The sequence below is a fragment of the Haemaphysalis longicornis genome, unplaced genomic scaffold (genome assembly GCF_048455015.1).
Source record: "Haemaphysalis longicornis isolate Haplotype H1 unplaced genomic scaffold, Haemaphysalis longicornis Haplotype H1 scaffold_6, whole genome shotgun sequence".
Lineage (NCBI taxonomy): Eukaryota > Metazoa > Arthropoda > Arachnida > Ixodida > Ixodidae > Haemaphysalis > Haemaphysalis longicornis.
The window spans coordinates 27,554,601-27,574,635 of record NW_027526407.1 but is presented as its reverse complement, the minus strand read 5'-3'; the positions used below and the strand labels follow the sequence as shown (position 1 = coordinate 27,574,635).

The following is a 20,035-nucleotide window of genomic DNA, read 5'->3' as shown; positions in this document are numbered from 1 at the left end:
ATGGTTCGTTCGCTGTCACAATGTCAAGCGACTGCCGGAATCAGGCGGCACCGCGAGACAACACACCCACGACAGAGGCTTCGAACAACAAGCGGGTTATATAGTCAGAACCGTTCGAAACTCGTGAACCGCTGGCGCTTGTCATACACCTCCCCGTTCAGCGCAAAGAAAACTGCAGGTACATTTGAGGCAAAACCTGTTTATATAACCGGCAGTCCCCGAGTCCATTTAGTTAGGAACGCCCGTTCGGTTGGTCGTTCCAAACCGCGCAGTAAGGCGCCGGCACGTGCGAGATCCCGCTGCGAAGGCGGGAAATTTGAATTGCATTGGACAAACCTCCGTTCAATCCATCGAGAGAGGAGTCAGACAGGGAGGCGAAGAGCGTGACGGGCGGTAGCAGTGAGCGGATAACGGCGCCACAGCCCATTATGGCGAATCACTGCTCTGCACTTCCGACAGCTTTCACGTTCAGTGGAACGGCTTTAATTTTTTTAATCGCTTGTTTTGAACTCGATGCGGTGACTCTATAGTGGCAATGGAACACCGAAGCATCGACGGCTCCTGTCACATATGCAGCCGAATATGTATGGCTCAGGTGATACTACTGGGCTGAGCGAGCAAGTTCGCGCATGCCGACATTTCTTAGCGCAAAGGAAACCCGGTGACCCCATTCGAGGCAAACGGATGCTTCATTAACAGCGGGGAGAAGGTATCTGCGAAGTATACACGTACAACCGTGAGCTGAAGTAAACGGACCACGGGACTCGTGACCAAAACTAATCGCTGCGCCGTCTGGTTGCGCGGAGCCTGCTGTCGAGATCGCGCACAGCGCAGGCGCGGCCAACCAGTTTTGCATGCATGCTACTATCACTTGATTCTTTGCGACCGATTCTTGCTTCGATAAATCCGCGCCAGGAGAATCACGCCGCGCAGTTAGGGGAGCACTGCCGGGTACCGCCCTATGTTGAAAACGGTGCTACTCACCTGATATGCGGCAGTGATTCTACGCCGTCACACATGGCGTGCTGTGGCTGCATATACGGCTCGTACCCTTTTTGTTCTTCGGTATCACAAGGTCGCAGCTGGAAAGCATTGCAGTAAATACATCCGAAAAAAAGGGCCAAACAACGTGGGTGCTTTCTCTTAGCTAAAGATGGTGTACGGGCTATTTCGCTTGTTTTTATTGTTTGTTTATTTGCTTTTATGTCGGCTGGGCTGATGTGCGCTGGGGGTGCGGAGCACACGTGTGGGAACGTTTTTTTTTTTTTTTTTTCCTTCCGTCGCTTCTAGGAGATGTCTGGATGTCGCGTATTATGCCCGAAACGGGCGAAGGTGAGCTGGCAAAATATATAACATTTTTACCGGTGTTTTTGTCACCTGAGCGGCACCATTTTTTCCCCTTGTTATGGAGGCGACGATAATTGTTTTTGAGGGTGTTATAAAGGTCATGGTAGATAGAAGCTCCCAGTAAGGACACCAGAACTGTGAGGTCAGCCGAGGGGTCAGGACGTTTACACGTGGCGAACGCGAAAATGTGTCCACGGGGATTACGTTGTTAAAACTGCACAGTCGCGTTTCGATTATTCGCGGGTCTACGGCTGTAGCCACTACCGCAGAGATATGTTGACGAAGGAGTGACTGATGGCTCTTTTGTAATGCGTGCGCAGCCCGTCTTCTTCGAATACCTTCGGCGCGGAGCTGAATTTTTGGCGTGCATTGCATGGCTGAGAATTCCTGCGGAGCACCCGAGGTTTGATTGTTGAGTGATGCAAGTTTCCCAGTTGAGATCTGTTGTCTTGTTGTTTCTTCGGTAGCGTGTTTTTGATAAACACCTTGGAGTTTCCGCATGAGAGTGCGAGCTAGAGTGGGGTCATATGGCTATCTGTGTACACAAAAATTGACTGTATTTGTGGCCGATCGGCGACCTAATATCGGTTTATTGATACGTCCTCCGCACTCTTCGTTGTGACGTCTCTTTTGGAGGCGGGAACTTTGTAATTAAACTTAAGTGCATGGCGTTGTGAAGGAAATAGGGCTGGCCGCAGGACTTGGGATTTGCCCGACCTCTGATCTTTTAGGTCAGTGGTACTCGGCTGGTAGCCTGCCGAGAACTCCTTTTGTGCTTGCAAAAGTGGTGGGGGACCCCACGATGAAATATGGTGATACGTGTCGTATTGTCACACGATTAACCCTCGCAGCCACAGTCGCTCATACACATCTCTCTATGCCCGCCTGTTGAGTGTGGCTTTTCTTCACAGTTGAACCGGTGTGCAAAAAGCCAGCTTTAAAACTTGGGCTGTGTGGAGAAGTTATTCTAGCATATTATGCGGCAAATGCACTTTTTTTTAGTTCGCGGCAGGGTTTTGAAAAGAAAAAAAAACAAAAAAAACTTGGGAGTATCGCGGAGGGACCCACGGAGTCCGAAGTGTCTTCACGGACCTTTTTTTTTCTGCGGAATCCCATCTGAGAACGACGGCCCTGTGCAATGCTTTGTAAAATAACACGTGTAAATAAACTTGTTTTTTTTTTTAATATACCGTCGTTTGTTTGCCGCATGCCGTTGACCATAAGCGAGTAATCTTTTTATCTTAAATCGTCGACTGACCGATCCCTCTTTGGATCAAATCCGTGAATTTCAACTCGCGTCACAGAAGTGCGCAAGAACGTCAATACTGTTTTCAAGTGCAAATAAATCTAATTGAAAACTAGTTTGTATGCGTTTCGATAGTTGCTGGGCGTTCAAAGCGGGGTTCAATGGTACCCCACATCGCAACGGAGTTTTTGAGCATTGAATGTGTGTTTGGCTGCCTCGAACTTGAAAAAATTGCGAAGCTGGATTTTCCCAAGCACTTGCGAATTGACACGTACCGCATACGCAAACGAAGGTTCATAAAGAAATGCAGTACATACCTAACCACAGCAGTATTTGTCAAAACCTCATGTAAGCTTAGCATCAGTAAGTTTTCAATTTCGCTGACATTTTCAGGACGCCTATAATTTTGCATCTATCCTCAAAACCGACAAAGATGGTGTCTATTTTCTTCGGCTGCACAGTGATTTTTTACTGCTTCCTTAGCTGCTTCAATATATGACGCGGTGGGGTAGGGGGTGCAAAAACAAAAACCTACAAGCACGAGATAATCACCAGCGCGTCAACTCTGCCAGCGGGGCCGCGTTGCCGCCGATTGCGCCAGCGCGCCGTTTCCACAGCAGACAGCAAAAGTGCCGCGGGCGTCAATTTATCGGAGCGCGAGGCAATGGCGCAAAAGCGAGCGATAGCGGCATGCGTGCTGCTGCTAGGCCGCGCCTGCGCTGTGCGCGGTCTCGACAGCAGGCACCGCGCAACCAGACGGCGCAGCGATTAGTTTTGGCCACCGCTCCCGTGGTCCGTTTACTTCAGCTCCCGGCTGTACGTCACACTGGTTTAGCGGAGCTTCATGTCTGTTCCACGCCAACCACAATTCATCCAGCTGGGCGTTGCAGTCTGCTGGGTACGCGTGCCGTCACCGCCACGTGCGCCGCTGCATGGACAGTCCCCTCGGGCGACCTTATCGTGACGCTATTGAAGGCCAGCACGGGCTTGGGACCTATCCCGTCAGAATGCACTGGCGTCGGTATTCCGGCATAGCACGCATTAGAAACCCAGTTGCGTGCAGCGGTCACAGTGCATGCCTCCAAACGATAGTGTTGCATCCCTTGCAAATCGCCGTGCGCACCGAGCATCGGCGAGCTAGGGTCGTTTTATGCGTGTTCCCTTCCTTAAACCTTGCAAACATTTTAGGCAAACGGCTAGCACATAATAGGGATCCTGTGGACCAGAACACACGCAGCATCGGCTTTTGACAACTAAATACAGTACGCGATGACACGGGCAATTTTTAGTACGCAGCACTTTGGTGGCCGATACTGTGGTTCGACATCGGCGTCGTAACCGAGCGAACGAAAACAGAAAGAAAGCAGTGGAGGAAAGTGTGGCGAAAGTGTAAGGGGGAGGGCAGTATGCTGAGCAAGCACGAGACGCTCCTCGTCGGCTATGCATGGCGAAAGTGTGATGGGCAGGCAGTGAGACGCTGGGCTGTGGCGACGCGCTGCGAGATGACGCCATAGCAGCGCGTGCCGTAGTGCGCTCTACGATGACGCGTTCGCTTTCTGGGACGCAGTTCGCACCGCCGACGGCCTACCATCGCTGACATTTGCGCGGGAGGTTCAAACACGATTTTCAATGATATGCTCTGCGGCGGCGACGCGCTGCGAGGTATGCCGGTAGAGTAGCGCGCACCGCCATGCGTTCGCTGATCACGCGATCACTTCCCGAGACGCAGCAGATATGCGCCGTGCCCACCCGAGAAGAATGCAGTTTGCGCTGCGCACAAATTTCGCATTAGGGAGTATAATAATCGTCAGCCGCTTCTCTCTCTCTCTCTTCATGAGAGAAAAACGGCGGCTGCGAGGCTGGATGGCGCTATTCGCCCCGGGCCCGACGTCTACGCACCAGGACGTAGAACGAAGTGATGACGTCGGTGTTCCTGGTGCACTGGACGATGACGCCTACCCGAGTGCTGATGTTGTAGGTCAGTTCCACAGACTCGCCCACTTCGCCGACCACGTTGGTTGCGCCGGTCGCGGTCATGTTCAGGTCGTCCGCTGCTCGAGAGGGCCCAAGAATCGCCAAGGCGAGAGCAACGAAGAGCATGCTGTGTTCCTCCTCCTCTTCTTCTTCTTCCCCTCCTTCCATGAGCATTCTAGGTGTCGGTGTCGACGGTGATGGCCGCGAGGAATTACGCGCGCGCCCCTAAGGGGAGTCGACCAGAGCCGAGATGCCCAGGCAGCGCGTCTCTGTTCATAAAAGTTGACCGTCGTGAGAGGAAACGGCCGGGGAAAAAAAGCTATGACGTAGATAGAGGCATTTTCACGTAACCATGTCGCCCTTCTTTTCATACGGAGCACCCTGTTACGAATCGGCCAACGCCGCCGTATTTTCCCGCATCAGCTACCACGTGGGAATCGACCACGTGCGCCCGCGTGTCGGTGAATCGTACTTTCGTGTCTCGCCATGCAGGGTCAGTCACCTCGCTTTGCAACGCGCCTCCGGCGGCTGCCAGCGGCACGCCCAAGCATGCTTCACGACGTTGACATACCCGGCTCAGACGTTTCGCTATCGGCGCAATCAACCTCGATAGCGCGACCCCGGCACCTTTCAAGGACACTCTCTCCCCTCTCTCGGACGCCACGTGGGACGAAGCCATGGATGGCTCACGAACTATGGAAAGAGCGTGTGGGTGTCTGTGATGTTCGTGGCGTGTTACTCTTGGGGGCGTTTTTTTTTGGTATAAATAGAAGCAGCACAAACGCTGAAATTCATTCCTGTCTGAGCAGCGAATCCATGCGGTCGCTCTGCTCGTGTCCTGTATTGTAACCTCGCCCGTCGGGGCATTGTATGTTTTTTGGCTTCGGCTCACCTCTCGCTATGAAGTTACGTTATCCTACTGCTCTGGACTTCTTCACGGCTGCAACAGCGGCTGGCCGCTCGCATCATACACGCTAACCATCGTATGTTGGAGGCCACGGAGAACGGATCGGGTGCCCCCGCCCGGTCGCAACAACCCTGATTCAGGAATATAAGCGTGCACGCGTGTAGCCATCTCTCGTGCAACTGCCCGCACCATGCAACCCAACGTGAAACAGCGAAAAGAACTCTTGTGCGACTGCTACAAGGGAACTCTTTGGAACCATGGGTCACTTTATTGGGCCGTGGCAGAATCACGCTGAGACGGCGCTAAGGAAAATGTTCTCTTAACTTCTTTAACTGAATCAGCATTGGTGAAGGTTCTATAACCTTGAGATCTTCACATCTTTTCTTCTCACACCGGAACTTTTTGCTGCGAGGCTGTTGGCCTCTAGTTGGGTCGAAAATTTCGTGTCGCAACAAAATAGCCCAGGCAGGACACAGCAGCTCTCGCCCAAAACGCCGAGCACATGCGTCAGGCTAATCAGGCGTGAAACACACAGCTCAGTATCCGAGTAAAAGCAACCGCAAAACAAGAATCGAAACTGCATTATGGATGATAATGCGCCTGATAAGCGCCCCCCCCCCCGCCCGTCCCCGTCCCATGTGTTCCGGGCAAATATTGGGTACGCAGCTGCTCTCGAAAGGGGGGGTTGAGATGCGAACTGCCGGGCATAGCCCCACAAATGTTTTTCTGGCTTGGGCTGGCCCGCACGTGTAACCAATTCCTAAAGAAAATAAAGATTATTCGAGTGTGAGCGCATGCGTCAGGCTATGCAGGACCCAGCATTTGGCCCCAGAGAAGCCCAGCGCAATTAAGCGACAAGCCTGTCGAGACGACGAGGAACTCTTCATGCCCTCCCCCATCAGCACGAGTAGTGGCTTACAACAGCTTCGCTGGGCATCCACTTTCTCAGGGCGGGATGGAGGCATGTTCTTTAAGCTCCGTATTTCATTTTATTCTCCCGATTTTTCATTGTTTCTCCCCGCACGGGGCACCGTGAGCAATAATCTTGGTGACGGTATTGGCGACACCGCGGGCCCCGAGCCCCCATACATAAGCTGTGATCAACCGTGAAGATATGTTTCAAGGTGAAGGGTAGAAACCTCAAACGGTGGCTGTCGGAGCCCAGGTCAAGCTCCGGCGGATGGACTCCCTGTCTGTTTACCAGGCAGGGGGCTCCTGGACCTCTTCAGCTATCAGGGTAAGGCTGACGAAAAAAGTACCCCCGTCTCCCTGTTTTTATACTATGCCGTATGGTATTTTCAATCCCTCCCCCCCCCCCCCCCCCCCCCCCCCCCAAACGTGATCGGCCCCCGAAAAGGGGCCGCACCGAAGTTTCATTTCCACCTCTTTCAACAACTGTATTTTCAACAACCGTGAACAACTATTCTCGCTTTCTTGTAATTGAGTCAACTGACACAGCAAGATCTGTCGCTTCATTGTCCGTCTTCCTAGTATCGAAGTTCCTGGAAAGTATAATTGGTGAGGCATACAAAGCCAAAAACAAAGAACTGGGCAATTGCTGGTGGAAGTCACCACGCAGAAGCAGGCAGAAACACTCTTGAGCCAGTCCCGAATCGCTGATCTTGACATCAGGGTCACGCCCCACCGCAGCTTAAACAGCTCCCAGGGCGTGATCTCCGATCCCGATCTATTGAACGAAACTGAAGCCGACTTGCTGGAGGGCCTTCGAGGTCGGGGCGTAACAGGGGTCAGGCGCATAAACATACGTAGAGAGCACAAAAAAATCCCCACGCAGCATCTCATTCTTAACTTTGACAGGTCAACACTCCCGGAATCTATAAATGCAGGTTTCGTCCGATGCCCAGTCCGGCCTTACATCCCTAACCCGCGGCGCTGTTTTAAGTGCCAACGGTTTGGGCATGGCACTAACTCCTGCCGCGGCCGTCTTACCTGTGCAAAATGCGGCCAACATGACCACCCGTCCGAAAACTGCAACACCCAGATTTTCTCCTGTGCCATCTGCCAGGGGCCCCACGCAGCGTAGTCCCACACTTGTGAGAAATTTAAACAGGAGAGAGAGAGAGAAACACTTTATTAAAATCGGGCCCTGTTAGGCGGGGCGGGTGGCCAGCAGCCACAGCTGCTCCGCGACTTTGGCTGCTCAGTCCGTCAGGGCTTGTTGCGTCGTCAGGTCAGAGCAGCCCAGCGCCGCCTCCCATAGCTCCGGGGTGGTGATTGGGGGTAGGGGTCGTAGGGACAGGCCCACATGTGGTGCTGCACGGTGGCCTTCGCGCCGCATGATGTGCAGTTGGGAGAGGAGAATAGGGAGGGGTGAATACGGTGAAGGAGAGCGCTGTTGGGTAAAGATTCTGTTTGTAGGAGTCTCCAGAGTCGTTCTTCCGTGTAGCTGAAAGAAGGGTGGGCGGGGGGGTGCCGGAGGTGAGAGAGGTGCTAATACATGGTGATGTCGTGGTAGCCCAAGAGGCTGTCACGAGCTGACCTGGCTCCGTGGGAAGCAATGGGGCTGGGCCCGGGAGGTGAGCGCTCGGGCCGTTGCATGAGCCGCCTCATTGCCTCCAAGCCCAGTGTGGGCAGGAGTCCAGATCAGTTCTACTTGGGTGATGGGTAAATTTTGCATAAGAAGTTTTAGGGCCTGGGGTGAGATAGCACCCGCAGCAAAATTTCGAATGGCCGTTTTCGAATCGGATAATATGAATTCAGGGGTTGACCGGTGCAACAGGGCTAGTGCGATTGCCGCCTCTTCCGCCGTCGCAGGTTCCGAGGTACGAATTGTAAGGGAGTTGATTGGGGGGCGTTGGGGGCATTAATGATCGCCAGTGCGAAAGAGGTCTTGTGCCGGTACTCGGCGGCATCTACGTACACCGTGGCGGGCCGTATGGGGTAGCGTCTGCTAAGAGCTCTAGCTCGTTGCTCTCTGCGGCGCTGGTGAATACGAGGAAGCATATTGCGGGGTAGGGGACGTACTTTGAGGCAGGAGTGGGTTTCAATGGGTATGGGGAGTTTAGGATCTCTAATAATAGGCGCATTTAGCTGTAGGCGTTGAAGGAGGTGTTTGCCGGGGTTAGTTTTAGCTAGGCGGCTTAGTTGGCTCATCCGGTGCGCCTCTATCAGCTCTTGGGCCGTGTTGTACACCCCTGTTCCTTCTAGTCTGGCAGTGGAGGTGCCGGGTGGGAGTTACAGAGCAGCTTTGTATATTGTGCGGATAAGGCAATTGATTTTGGCCATGCCTGAATCAGAGGGGAGGAGGTACGGGAGAGCATAGGTGATCCGGCTAACAACGAATGCGTGTACGAGGCGGAGCCTATCTGCTTCCTTAAGCCCATGTTTTTTGGAAGCGATGCGGCGAAGGAGTCCGATGGTTTGGGAAACATGTAAAGAAAGGCGCTTGATGTACTCTGTGTTTGAACGATTACGGTTTATGACTATAGGCCGAGGATTTTGATTTGTGGGACAACTGGCACAGGCGCTTTGAATCTATGTAGATTTGGATGTTGGGAGTTGTGCGGTTTGCGCGCTTCGGATTAAGGAGAAGTAGTTCTGATTTAGATGGGGAGCATTGTAGGCCGGCTATAGTGGCTCCCTCAACCACGGCTGACGCTGCTGCTTGGAGAGTCTCCTCTACTTGTGCGTCAAGTGTGATGTCGTCTGCATAGAGGCTAAAGTGTAGGTTGGGAATGCAATCTAGAGCCTTTGGAATATGAAGGAGGGCTATATTGAAAAGGAGAGGGGATAGCACAGCTCCTTGCGGAGTGCCTACTGGGGTAGATGAAGCTCGCCTGATTCTAAGGTGCCTAATCGGAGGGTTGCAGTCCGCGAGGAAAGGAAAGCTTTAACGTAATTGTACGTGCGTAAGCCAGGGGAGATAGAGGAAAGGCCATTGAGGATTGATTGATGTGAGGCCCGGTCAAAGGCTTTCGTGAGGTCTAGTGCTAAAATCACTGCTCTGTCAGACTGTTGGGGAGAAGAAATGATGTCGTGGTAGAGTTGGAGATGTACATCATTTGTCGAGAGTCCGGCCCGGAAACCGAACATGGTGGGAGGCAGGGCGTTGGTTTGGTTTATGTGTTTGGTGAGTCTGGCATGTATGATATGTTCAAGCACTTTTCCGATGCAGGAGGTGAGAGAAATTGGCCGGAGGTGACCTAAGCTTAACGATTTTCCGTGCTTGGGGATGAGTGAAATGTTCGCATGTGTCCATGACGCTGGTAGTGTGCCTTCTTTCCAGTGTTTGTTGTAGAAGTGTGTGAGTGTTGTAATGGAGTTGTCATCAAGGTTGCGTAATATTTTGTTAGTTACTCCGTCTCTCCCAGGAGCCGAACTGGTTTTGAGAGTGAGTAGAGTGGCTCGGATCTCTGCTTCAGTTATATCCGCGTCGAGGAGTGTGTTGGGTGTTCCTTGGTAATCTGGTAGGGGGTTACGGTCGAGGGATGTATTTTTCTTGAAGCGAAGAGAGGAGTTGTTGTGGGGTACCTGGGTAGGAGTGGACAAGCTGGGCCATGCTGTTGGTCTGAGCAGTTATGGATTTATGGGGATCGATGAGGTGACGGAGGAGGGACCAGGTGCGCTTCATGGTAAGGGTACCTCTGAGCTTGTCACAGATTTCTCCCCATCGGGCTGCGGCTAGTTCTGCTGCGTACTTTTCCGTTTTGTGGCTTAGCTCTGCCTCAGGAAGAAAATTGCAGAGCTAAGCCACAAAACGGAAAAGTACGCAGCAGAACTAGCCGCAGCCCGCTGGGGAGAAATCTGTGACAAGCTCAGAAAAACAAATCATCAATGTACAGGTCACAGAAAACATCACCTTCCCAGAGGCGCGAAAAAGGTTCGCCTCTTTCCCCCTGGGGAGGTACGCCGACGCAGCTCGCCGGGGGACGGAGCGGCGTCTGGTTTCGGCGGGACCCAGTACCGAGAGTCGTACTTGGTCCCGCCCCCCTCCCCCCAGGGTTGCCCCGGGCAGCCCAACCCACCTCCGCACCGCTCGCTCAGCCAGCAGCGACTGTGGATGCAACCTCGTCTGTTGGGGATGCCGCATCATCCACTGCTTCCTCTCCACCGGCCCAAACCACACGCGAGGGCCCGGAGGAGGTGGAGACGGAGGAACCAGCGGCAGCTCCCACCCACACCGCACCGCCTGCGCTATCCGAGGCGTTCCTGAAACCCTCGGCGGTTGCGGGCAAGGAAAAGCGCGCCCAAAAGGGTGCGCGGTCCAAGGAGACTGATCACGCAGGCACTCCGAGGACATCCGAGGAACGCGTCCCGACGCCACAGCCTCCCGACAAGCCAAAAAAGGCGAGAGTCACAGCCCCGAAAGACGACACATAAACATACACACTCCAGTAGCTCTCACACTAAATAATGGGAAGAGAAAATATTGTTCAATGGAACTGCAGAGGCCTTCTGAGTAATCTTGACGACGTGTATGAGATCGTGCATGCTAATTAGCCAACTTTAATGTGTGTTCAGGAAACACATCTGAATTCCAAGCACACAGATTTCTTAAATAGCTATATGGTATTCAGAAAGAATAGGGATGGCTGCACACACTCTTCTGGAGGTGTGGTAATAACCGCCCGGAAATCCGTAGCATGCCACCCTGTCACTCTGAACACTGTCTTTGAGGCTGTAGCAATTCGCACAATAATATTTAATAGGTTGATAACGGTATGCTCCATTTACATTCCTCCAGATCTTGCACTTTCGAGCTCTGACTTTGAGGCGCTGGTCGACCAGCTGCCCGAACCCTACATCCTAACAGGCGACCTTAATGCACACAATTCTCTTTGTTGCTCTTCTCGCACGGATGCCCGAGGTCACCTGATAGAGAAGTTTTTAACATCCTCTGCGAGCATGCCTTTTCAACAACCTACATACCATAACATAGGACACAACACATACTCATACGTTGACTTGGCTATTTGCTCCGCAGTTCTCTTTCCTCTTCTCGAGTGGGGCGTGGGCACGGACCCATATGGTAGTGACCACTTCCCCACCACACTAATAATATATATATATATATATATATATATTGTAAAGGAGATAGCCGACGCCTGGGTAGTCGCTTAGAGAGGGGTTTATTCACGGTCGAGGCGTGCACACGCAAGAGCCGAGAGCAGGGTTCCGCGAGACCAGGCGCCGAGCGTTCTTCTGCTTCTTCGTCTTCTTACACCTGATGCACCGCATACCCGCATAGGCGGATAGCGCTGCGTTAGTTCTACTTGCTCTGAGGCGTCCGCTCATACTCTTCGTTACAATATATATATATATATATATATATATATATATATATATATATATATATATATATATATATATATGATTAGTGAGGTAGGGAAGTGGTTTGCATGGGCCTTTACCTATGGTAAAGGCCCATGCAGTCTATCTTACCAAAACAGGTTCAATGAATCAAGAGCTAACTGGAATACATTTACAGAGACATCCAAACTACACCACACATCCATTGGACACCTGCACGTTGAAGAAGCTACCCAACTCCTCCATTCCCCACGCCTCTGGTGCCCCGTGCAACCAGAGGAGGCCGTGGTGGAATGAGGACTGTAGGCGGGCGCGAGAGGCCCAGAACAAAGCGTGGGGTATCCTTTGTCGGTACCCCACGTCGGGTAACCTTTTGTTGTTCAAACGGGCCAAGGCGTTAGGAAAATGTGTGCTGCGTGAGGCAAAACGAGAGAGTTGGCACACCTTCTTCACATCCATTATTTCATACACGGACACACACAAAGTCTGGACACATATACGTAAGCTCAAAGGGCAGCAGACATACAGCCTGCCCCTGGTTAGCACAACAGGGGAGACACTCGAAGACCAGGCTAACACACTCGCACAACACTTTGAACACGTGTCCAGCTCAGCACACTACACAAAAACTTTCATGAAACACAAAACATCTGCAGAAAAGAAGTCCCTGCGTGATAACAACAAGTCGCACACTTCCTACAATTCTCCTTTTTTCAATTCATGAGCTGAAGGCAGCCCTGACCTCATGTAAGCCTTCAGCTCCAGGTGAAGAGAAAATCACATACATCATGATACAATACCTACACTCAGACACCTTTGAAACACTTCTACATCTATACAATGGCTTTCGGGGCACATTCCTCGCTCTTGGAGGGAGGCCATAGTAGTTGCTTTCCTGAAAGAAGGGAAGGACCCTTCCTCTCCCGCTAGCTATCGGCCCATCGCCCGTACAAGCTGCCTGTGCAAGCTCCTCGAGAGGATGATAAACAGGAGACTTGTGTACTTTCTTGAGTACAATGGTCTTCTCGAGGGCTGCCAGGTAGGCTTCAGGGCGGGGCGATCCACGAATGACCAACTTGTCGCCCTTGAATCATACATCAAGGACGCTTTCATTCACAAACAGTTTTGCGCAACGGTGTTTTTTGACCTTGAGAAGGCCTATGACACCGCCTGGCGCTACGGGATCCTCAGTAACCTGAAGTCATTTGGTGTCTCAGGAAACATGAACACTTGCTAATTATTTGTCCAAAAGAACATTTCGTGTAAACGCTGGTAGCGCACTGTTACGAATCGGCCAGCGCCGCCGTACTTCCCCGCATCACTCCTCGGCTGTGCGGCGAAGCCAGTCGTGCGCCTTCGAAAACAAGCGCAACCATGTCAGTAACAAGTTGCGACAAACCGCGTCAGACGCTTCGCTCTCAGCGCATTTCAAAACTTCGGCGGTTGGCGACGAGGCTCGTTCTTCTCAGATGGCTTTTCAGTGGCACTGCTGGTGAAAGAAAAGCCAGAGGCCTTGCTCTCAACGCTGGTATGCATATTTTTCTTCTGTATGTTGAGTAAGTGAAATCCAGTGTAGTACTTGTGAATCAGGCTCAGCAATCACCATCACAGCAATTCAAATTTGCTAAAGGGAGCATTTTGCCTCATCAGTAGACAATTGTGAATGTCACATTGATGAATCGTTAGCATAGTCACTAAATTGTTAGCTTTAAGTGTATAGACTACTAACTAGCGATTTGTTTTCCTGAGAATCGCTTTGTACAGTGGTTTGTCCACTGAGGAAGGAAGAGCAAAATACTGTTACTTGTGTTTCTTCTGGTACTTGCATTTGTGTGCTTTTTATGCAGGAGCCAGGAGAGACTTCCCTTTACCCCAGGATCTTGTTCTCGGGCCAAACTGCGGAGAAATCTGGAGCCGTGACCGTGCACTTCGAAGAGCTCCAGCTGACGGCTATGGACATAGTGGACGGGTTCGCTTTGCTTTTGGCGGTCTACTGGACCTTCAACATCCAGTATGCCCCAAAGACAAAGCGGACCTGTCTGCTTTTTGAGATGATGCTCGGCCTACCACCGACAGAGCAGATGGTTTCGGTCATAAAAGCAGCAGCTGCAATACAGGTGGAGCGACGTGTGTGAGGATGTCAAAATAAAGCATGAAATGCAGTGTGAAAACGATTTGTCTTATTTTTTTTTTTGGCTAAGCACAAACGACAGCTTTTTTTGTAAAGACGCCTTGCTATGTTTACTTGTGAAGTAATTTTACTGTATTTCAGTTTGTAAGCATGAAGTAAAGAGGGCTGGCACTAATGCTGTTGTGGATGCTAAAGTGTAGTCTTGTTAAAGGTAACATCGTGCTGCCTCTGAATAGTAGAGTTCGGCAACTCGCAGGTAGTGCATAGATCCTGCTTCAAAGGAATACATTAGTTCTGACAAAGAGTAAGCTAGCCCTCCTTGAGGAGGCAATATGGGACTCTGGTTGAAAGAATACAATGATTCTGAAAAGAGTACGCTAACCCTTCCTGGTGAAGTATTGCAAAATGCTGTTTGGTGGAATAAGGTAATTCTGAGGGGTGGCAGAGGTATAGCAAGATTCTGGTAAAGAATTGTATAACTCCCTGACTGGAGGAATTATTCGATCCGTGGTGAGGGAATTGCCGGACGCGGTTCCCGCAACTCCTGTGAGAATACCTCGACCCCCTCTCCGCGAGAGGCCTGCGACTCCCTTGTGAAGGGTAAGGCTATTCTGCTAAAAAGGGAGTTGCCTGATGCTGGAAAAGGGAATCGTATATGGGACAAGGGTTTCTATTCCCTTTGGGAATTGGTGGGACTCCTTTAGTTCTTAGAGTGAAGGACACAAAGGCCCCGTCGATCGCAACGGAGTCCTCCTCTCTCCCCTCTCTCGGACTCAACGAACGTGCACGGAGGCTAACGACGACTAACGAACACTGGAAAGAGTGTTGTGTGTGTCTGTGACGTTCATGGCGTGTCCCCGCTTGTTGCGTTTGACCGTTATCGCTTTTGGGTATAAATAGAGCTGCCCAAACGTTGTAACTCATTCCTGTTAGAGCAGCGAATCGATGCTGTCGCTCTGCTCGAGTCCTGTATTGTAACCTCGCCCGTCGGGGCATTGTTCTTTGGCTTCGGCTCACCTTTCGCTATGAAGTAAACAGTTACGTTAGCCTACGGCTTCTGGACTTCTTCACGGCTGCAACAGCGGCTGGCCGCTCGCATCATACACGCTACCACTCGTATGTCGGAGGCCACGGAGCTCGGATCGGGTGCCCCCGCCCGGTCGCAACAGCACTCTCAAGGGTCCATGTGCAAGAAAACGGCGTTCCGCAAGGCGGAGTTCTAAGCTGCACTCTGTTCATAGTTAAGATGAACTCCCTTGGGAAGGCATTGCCACCTACAATTTCTCATTCAATGTATGTAGACGACGTCCAGGTATCTTTTAAATCGTGCATTATGTCCATCTGTGAGCGTCAATTCCAGCTCGCTGTCAAAATACTTGCCAGCTGGGCAGACAAGAACGGTTTTAAACTTAAACCAGAAAATAACACTTGTGGTGTCTTCTCCAGGAAGCGTGGGATCCATCCGGACCCAGACATTACCCTTAATGGCGTTTCGATTCCTGTGAGGGAGGAACACAAGTTTTTAGGTGTAGTGTTGGATGAAAAACTTACGTTCATCCCTCACATTAAACAACTGAAACATAAATCTCTAAAGGCTCTCAACATTTTTAAAATCTGGTCACACCAGTCCTATGGAACGGACAAGCAACTATTCTTACGTATTTTCACAAGCCTAGTGGGGTCTCGATTGGACTGTACAAGTGTTGTGTATGGGTCAGCCACGAAAACAGCACTTAAAATGCTCGACCCAGTGCTTCACTTGGGGCTTCGCCTCTCTTGTGGCGCATTCCGTACGAGCCCTGTACACCCTGCACAGAGTCTTTACGCAGAGTGTGACAAATGGTGCTTAGCACACCAGCGAACCTATGTTGACTTGTTATATGCTTCTAAAATTTCATCAGTGGACAATCATCCTTTTAAACCAGTTTTGAATGATACATCCACATCACAGCTCCTTAAATTGCAAATCCATTTCTGTTCCCTTCTCGCAGAGAGTGAGGGACGAGATGACTATTCATGAGATCTCCTTTTTAGACACATTCAAATCATCTTACACTGGTCTTGTAGCACCATGGCATCTTCGTCCTGGGGCATGTGACTTGTCTACAATAAGAACAGGACACCAAGAAGTAGGATTTTGCAGCATTTAATGTATCTGCAAAATAAATACAGGACTGCAGAGTTTTTCAGTGATGCATCTAAAACATTCACTGCGGTGTCTTGTGCTGCGCATGGTCCAAATTTTGAAGCAGGTAGAACCATGAATGTAAAGACAAGTATTTTTACGGCAGAAGCATATGGCATCTTTCTGGTTGTAGGTCACATAGTTGAACATAATAGTCCTAAATATATCATCTATAGGCCGTATTCGTTGAAAAGTTTAGCGGTCAATTTCTTCGCTTGGCAACGCTGGTAACGGCCACAGACAAGGCCGATGCGCCACAGACACGGCGCGGCTTGGGCCACTGCGGCCGCACGCCGAATTAAAAAAAAACACCGGCTTGCGTCATCTGCTCCGTTCCAATCCGATTCTAAACGGAGGCGTCAACAGAGATGTTATTATTCGCACTCACATTGAACTCGAGGCAATACTTTGCGTTAGCTGAGGTAGAGTTTGTAACGTGAAACAGTCATGTGTTTCACAGTCGTGCTTAGTATGGACAAGTACCGCCATCCCGCGGAGCCCGACGTAACGAGTGACGGCGCACTCGCGCGGTTGCATGGAGGAGAAGGGGGGTGCTTGATCTGTGGGCCGTGCGCACAACGTCGCCTAGCAACAGACGCTTGACCCCAGATATGGCGGCGCGCACTTGGTTGCCTGCATGCATTCCACGGCATTGAATACCGGCTATATAACCCACTTTCGCATGGATAACTATTACACGAGCTCGCGATTACGAATCAGGGGACCTTTTCGAGTTCAAGGAGTCTCATGGGAAATTGTAGCCAATTTATAGGCGGTATTCCATGAAAAGTTTAGCGGCGATTTCTCCGCCTGGCCACACTGAAAACCGCCTTGTCGGTGGCCACCGTGCCAGCGCATGCGCTCTGCGCCCGCATCTCGAAGAAAAAGAAAAAAAAAAACAGCGTACGTCGTCTGCTGCGTTTCAGCCCGATTATCGTTAGTGGCGTCAACAGATATAATATTATTCGCACTCATATTAAGTGGTGGCACTCTACCTACCCTCGAGCACTTCGAATCCACGGAGGATGAAACCGCGGCTGCGAACGGCGCGTATAAGCAGCGTAAGTTCGACGCTGCAGTTGGCTGCCGCCGCGGGTCTCGACGCAAGTGCACCCGCACCGCTTCCACGACTTTGTCTGGTATGTGCCCTCTAATACGTGGATGAGTGCAAAAACCGAATAATTTTTTTGGAGAAATGGTTCACGCGTACACCGATTTAGCGCTGGCTTTCTGGTGCGCAAAATGTTTCACACTCAGCAAAACAACTCACGTCTGACGTTAGAGCGCGGCGGCTGGCAATCAGCTGATCTGCAGTGGCTACTTCATACGCGTCTGGCGATAGGTAGATCGTACTGTGCTGCGCTCAACAGCACTTGTCGTCGAGGTATTTCTTTGCGTTCAGTGGGAAACAGTTTGGAAATGATGCAGTTCCTGCTGTCAAACGGACCACTGCGCTCACGTTCAAATCTTTGTGCCACGGACGACTCGCACTCGCTCGTAGGTGTGCGCGGAGGCAGGGGTTGAATTGCAGATAAGCTTGTCACACTCATGAACGGAATCATGAACGGAAGCATGCCAACAATGTACGGACGTCATCAAGTACCACCTTGGCAACGCATTGCGCTTCCTGCGGCTGCAAACCCCTCTTCCATGACTGCGCGATTCTCGCGCGGTATCCTGCACGAAGAGAGCGGGAAATCTTTGAAGCGTTTAAGATCAAAAAGAAAGGAGGTGCTTGTATTAGTGAGGCATCAGTTTCCCTTCTGGAAAAGGAAATGCTGTTCCTATCTTGAACTTTAGACTTTGTATCGGCACGTGGCGGTTCAGGTTTACGAGATATCGTGTTTTTTCCCGATGTGATATCTCCTAGGTCATTATCGGTCCTTCTGATGTTTTCCTTTGTCTACATATATGTTTTCTGCTGCAATAAAGCGCTCAGTTGTTCGTCAGCGCCTGTGTTTAGTCTTACCTTTCTTCGTCCCGTCGTTTGCGCTGTTTTTCTTAGTTTAACAATGTACCAACTGGCCCGTCAGCATACCCTTCTGGAATAATGACTTTTCGCGTAAACAACGCTATCGCGGTACAACTGACTATCGAATCACTCGCACACGCCTTGCACGGAAACACAAGGTCACGTCGCGGCCCGTGGCCTGCCTGGCCGCCATGAAGGCATGGAGCCTGGAGGAGAAGAGGGGTGCCTGATCTGCGGGCCGTGCGCACAACGTCGCCTTGGCCAACGTTGGCCTTGGCAACATACGCTTGGCCACAGATATGGCGGCGCACTCACATGGTTGCCTGCATGCATTCCACGCCATTGAATACCGGCTATACAGATTCGCTGAGCGTCGTCCGTGCATTGTCATCCGGAAAGTCATCGAAAAAACAAGTCGTTAATCTTGTCTTGAAATTTATTATGCTGGCGTATTCTTCAAACCTTGAGGTGACTCTGTGTTGGGTGCCAGGCCATTATGGCATTGTCGGAAATGAAGTGGAGGATGAAATGGCCGCCAATGCTGCACTCCGAAACACAGTAGACATGGCAACACTACCTTACACAGACCTCAAGCCACACATTAGACAACAACTCCGTAAAACTTGGCAAGCAGACTTGAGCGAACAGACAGACAACAAACTACACGTAATAAAACCACACTTGGGACGTTACACAGCTGACTCTCACAACAGACACATTGAAGTTACCTTAGCTATAGGTTGCGGATAGGCCACACATATGTAACACACTCACACCTGCTCACTGGCTATCCAAGACCCCTGTGTAGCAGGTGTAGCAGGTGTGGGGAGGGCCTATTCGTGATACACATCCTCATTCAATGCAAGGCACTCGACATTACACGACGCAAACACTTCAGAGAACTCTACAGACAACATATTCCATTACATACGTCATACTTTTTAGGAGACGATGCCATGTTTTCTGTTCAGCGCACCTTTAAAGGGACCCAGAAAAGCCTTTTGTAAAAGTTACAAAAGGCCTGTATTGTCGCGTAGCACCAATATAGCGATACAATGCCGTTGTAATTATTGATCTACATTCATTATTAGCTGCGCGAGAAGCAATTAAGTGCACCTTTCCCCCCTTGCCGATCGATTCCTCCTCCCTCTGTGCTTCTTTCAAAGCAGCTCGAAACACTAGGATTAGCCATGTGACATCGCGACACTGTATCGCGACGCTCGACTTCCGTTCTGCGCTAGCTACATTCCTGCGGGGCCCGCCTTTGCCTCGGTATCGCGCAGGAAGGAGGAAGAGCAGCCGGAAGCCAGTGGCAGTGACGTCGCCGGCGGCTGGCCTCACCGGCGATTGGGCGAATCAGGGGGGCGGCTCGCCCCTGCGTCAGCCGCGATCGCCGTTGCGTCAGCAGCGATCGGCTCGCTGCGGCGTCGCGCTCATCGGCTGAGAAAGGCTATCTTCAAAAATTGATTAAAAATGATCCGTACAACGTATGGGGCTCACACTTGGCTCAAAAATCCCCCGTTATGTGTTCTACCACCAGAATGCATTTGATTGCCACCTTCACAAAGCTTTTTTTGGGTCCCTTTAAGTTCCTATCAGAAGTTCATTTCTTACACCTCCTCTCATACCACCCATAGTTTTACCCCAGTCCTATACACCAGCCACCTTTTTTATATTTTAACCAATCTTGGTCTTCACCCTGGCCCTTTACACCAGCCATTCTCATAGTCTTTAACTGATTTTATTCGTGTTCACTCATCATCAAATAGCTTTGTGTTTGGCGCTCTTTGCCCTTGTCGGCCTTGCGCCATTAAACTCAGACCACCATCATCATTATTCATTGTTTGTTTCTACGTGCTCCTTCCCCTTTCCTATTCTTTTGAAGCAAACCTTTCCATGTCTCGCGGATGGCGCGCGTCACTTCGAAAACGCACTGCAGGAAGGACTAATTTCACTGTCGATGATGATGATCGTGGGTGAAGTGAAAAAAAAAATGCTCCCAG

At 50.9% G+C, this 20,035-nt stretch overlaps 1 protein-coding gene across 1 annotated transcript in view; it reads right to left on the bottom strand.

Moving 5' to 3' along the window:
• Positions 1–20,035, bottom strand: part of LOC144142949 (uncharacterized) — a 57,652-nt gene that overhangs the window by 28,313 nt on the left and 9,304 nt on the right. Inside the window, exon 2 of the mRNA XM_077674777.1 lies at positions 4,493–4,792. Coding sequence (XP_077530903.1) covers positions 4,493–4,792 — 300 coding nt within the window. The remainder of the gene's footprint in view (positions 1–4,492; positions 4,793–20,035) is intronic.